Genomic DNA, 3767 nt, shown 5'->3' with positions numbered 1-3767 from the left:
TACATATATTGTACTATGTACACTTGCAAATACTCAGCTCTAATTAATAAATATATGTATGAGAATCCAGCTGTCAGATCTCATTGATTTGTTTGAAAACAGCACCTCTGAAACACAAGATATTGTTATTTTAAGCCACTGTTAGTCATTTCAATTAGTTTTTTACTTAAATTTCTATAACTCAAAAAAATCACAATTTCCTTAGCTTTATTTTGAACCATAGTTTGTAAAAATTGAGCAAGAAATAATAAATTTATAAGAGTTTTTCATCAGGATGACGCCTCACGGTCCATTGAATCAATGCAGAACAGATCTCCAGTGTGTGCACGTCCATGTAGCTAGCAACTCACTAGCCACGCCCACTCCAGYAAYATAAATCAATGCCTCTGACCCTGACCTGTAGTTGATGTTGCGGCGCGAGCTGACGTCCCAGCTCTGGATGGCGTCCCACATGCGGTCCATGACGGCGTCTCTGCGGGGCTCGTCCATGGCCCAGACCTCAGGGCCGTCGAACATGATGTGTGAGAGCACGCCGCAAGCGTTATACGACACCTCGATGCCGTCAGCCTTGCTCTCCAGCAGGTTACTGCAGCCAGTGGGCAGACGGAGAGGTTTAAACCACCGTAACAACAACAACAACAACAACAACAACAACAACAACAACAACAACAACAACAACAACAGAGAAATGAGCCGGTGCTCCTCACCTGAACACGGTGATGAACTGTGGCGTCAGCAGCTGAGGCCTCAGACCTTTCACCTCTGCAACGTTTCCTAAAAGTCCCAACATGTTGCGGTGWAGCTCCTGTTTATCTGGAAACTTCTGGTGTGAAAACAAACAAACAAACAAACATTTAAAGAGCTGTAAACATCTGTTTTTTTCCTCCAGAYGGACCTGGACTCACCTCCAGACACTCCAGGAACAGATTCATGCCCCGACAGTTCAGGAACATCTGGCAGTTGTCTGGTGTCTCATCTGTGATGTTCCACAGAGCGCTCCAGGAGAACTCCATCACCTGGTCACACTGACAAAACACAAACAAACATTTTGTTTAYAGGTAAACAACCAACACTTTACACTGAAGCAGCAGAGGAGGGACGGAGACTCACCGTTCTGTCCTGAAGCTTTTTCTGGATTAAATTCAACATCGTCTAAAAACAAAACAAACAGAACTCAGATCAAAAACAACTGAAAGACGGAACATCTGCTGAATATCTGCTGAATATCTGCTGAAAGACTGCTGAATATTTGATGAAAGACTGCTGAATATCTGCTGAAAGACTGCTGAATATCTGCTGAAAGACTGCTGAATATCTGCTGAAAGACTGCTGAAAGACTGCTGAAAGACTGCTGAAAGACTGCCGAATATCTGCTGAAAGACTGCTGAAAGACTGCTGAATATTTGCTGAATGACTGCTGAAAGACTGCTGAATATCTGCTGAATGACTGCTGAAAGACTGCTGAAAGACTGCTGAATATCTGCTGAAAGACTGCTGAATATCTGCTGAAAGACTGCTGAATATCTGCTGAAAGACTACTGAAAGACTGCTGAATATCTGCTGAAAGACTGCTGAATATCTGCTGAAAGACTGCTGAATATCTGCTGAAAGACTGCTGAAAGACTGCTAAATATTTGCTGAATATCTGCTGAAAGACTGCTGAACATCTGCTGAATATCTGCTGAAAGATTGCTGAATATCTGCTGAACGACTGCTGAATATCTGCTGAATGACCGCTGAAAGATTGCTGAATATTTGCTGAATATCTGCTGAAAGACTGCTGAACATCTGCTGAATATCTGCTGAAAGATTGCTGAATATCTGCTGAAGGACTGCTGAATATCTGCTGAAGGACTGCTGAATATCTGCCGAAGGACTGCTGAATATCTGCTGAAAGACTGCTGAATATTTGCTGAATGACTGCTAAAAGACTGCTAAATATTTGCTGAATATCTGCTGAAAGACTGCTGAATATCTGCCGAAAGACTGCTGAATATTTGCTGAATGACTGCTAAAAGACTGCTAAATATTTGCTGAATATCTGCTGAAAGACTGCTGAATATTTGCTGAATGACTGCTAAAAGACTGCTAAATATTTGCTGAATGACTGCTAAAAGACTGCTAAATATTTGCTGAATATTTGCTGAAAGACTGCTGAATATCTGCTGAAAGACTGCTGAATATTTGCTGAGAGACTGCTGAATATTTGCTGAGAGACTGCTGAAAGACTGCTGAATATCTGCTGAATGACCGCTGAAAGACTGCTGAATATCTGCTGAAAGACTGCTGAATATCTGCTAAATGACTGCTAAAAGACTGCTAAATATTTGCTGAAAGACTGCTGAATATTTGCTGAGAGACTGCTGAAAGACTGCTGAATATTTGCTGAATATTTGCTGAAAGACTGCTGAATATCTGCTGAAAGACTGCTGAATATTTGCTGAGAGACTGCTGAATATCTGCTGAATGACCGCTGAAAGACTGCTGAATATCTGCTGAAAGATATGAGGGAGGCCAGACTGTTGATAAAAGCAAAAAGCAGAAATCCAGCTAAAAACAGCAAAAGACTAGCTAAAGGCTAAAAGCACCAGAATAGGACAGAGGCAGCAGCTGAAGCAGAAGTTTTTAAAGAAGCTGAATATTTGTAAATAAAGTATAAGCATATGAATATAATTTTTAAGCTCCAGCTGCTGCAGATTCTACAGATTCTCTCTATTTTCATCCAAACATCAACATTCAGGATGATTTTCACCTGCAGTTTTATCATCTCTGGAGCTGAGCTCAAACGTCAGCACTTCAACAACATTTATCTTTAATTTGAAAGGTCTGGACCTGCTTCCTGTTTGCTCCAGAACCAAAGCCCAGTGCGGTCCTGCAGGTCTCACCTTGACAAAGCCCATCTTGCCCACGGCCTCCTTGTGGTGGTTGTCCACCTGGCACACCAGAGCGTTGCACAGGTGGACWGCGATCCTCTGGATGGACTCGTCCTGCCGGGCCGGCTCCAGGATCTTCAGCAGCAGCTGGTTGACCCGGCTGTACTGGAACTCCAGCTCCTCGGGGATGTGGAAGTTACACAGAGTCAGGCAGCAGTTCCTCTGGACCTGCAGAGAGACGGCGTCAGCAGGAGCCAGAACCAGAACCAAAACCAGGTCCACAGAGTTCAGACCCACCGTGACCTCCTGGTACTGCTCCATCCCGTTCAGGACCACCTGGATGACCTGGCGGCGCAGCCTGACGCTCTGGTCGTTGCGGTACTCGGTGTTGGTCAGGTAGAAGAGGGCGGCGCTGCCTGTCACCTGGATGCTCTTATCATACTTGTGACACTTCAGAGCCGCGATCACCAGCTGCAAAACAACAGAACCGTTACAAACGGACCGGAACCAGAACCTGGAGCTGAGCAGCCCGTCCAGACCTGCAGGGCTCGCAGCAGCTGGCTGCAGTGCTGTATCCTGGCGATGTCGAACAGCTGGTTGATGGCCCGGTGGGCCAGCTCGGGTCGGAACTCCGTGTAGGCCTCCACGGCATTCAGAACCTGGTCTTCATTTTTGGACCCGGTCACCTGAAGAGAAACAACAGATTCTGACCCAGTTTCACTGATTTCCTCAAGTCCAGACCCAGAACCAAACAGAACCTCTGGGATCACATGGTCAGGTGATCAGGTGCTCAGGTGATCAAGTGATCATGTGGTCAGGTGATCAAGTGATCAGGTGGTCAGGTGATCAAGTGATCAGGTGATCAAGTGATCAGGTGGTCAGGTGATCAAGTGA

The 3767-nt window shown here is 45.2% G+C and overlaps 1 protein-coding gene across 1 annotated transcript in view; it reads right to left on the bottom strand.

The window, feature by feature from the left end:
* zer1 (zyg-11 related, cell cycle regulator) overlaps positions 1–3767 on the bottom strand; it is a 16090-nt gene that overhangs the window by 4236 nt on the left and 8087 nt on the right. Inside the window, exons 7-13 of the mRNA XM_014027594.1 lie at positions 3413–3559; positions 3171–3344; positions 2886–3101; positions 1111–1152; positions 906–1025; positions 708–823; positions 398–586 (exon numbers count right to left, since the gene is read on the bottom strand). Coding sequence (XP_013883048.1) covers positions 398–586; positions 708–823; positions 906–1025; positions 1111–1152; positions 2886–3101; positions 3171–3344; positions 3413–3559 — 1004 coding nt within the window. The remainder of the gene's footprint in view (positions 1–397; positions 587–707; positions 824–905; positions 1026–1110; positions 1153–2885; positions 3102–3170; positions 3345–3412; positions 3560–3767) is intronic.

Source organism: Austrofundulus limnaeus, unplaced genomic scaffold (assembly GCF_001266775.1).
Source record: "Austrofundulus limnaeus strain Quisiro unplaced genomic scaffold, Austrofundulus_limnaeus-1.0 Scaffold664, whole genome shotgun sequence".
In the NCBI taxonomy this organism is placed as follows: Eukaryota; Metazoa; Chordata; class Actinopteri; order Cyprinodontiformes; family Rivulidae; genus Austrofundulus; species Austrofundulus limnaeus.
Note: the sequence above shows the minus strand (reverse complement) of the source record. Positions and strands in the feature narration are given on the sequence as shown.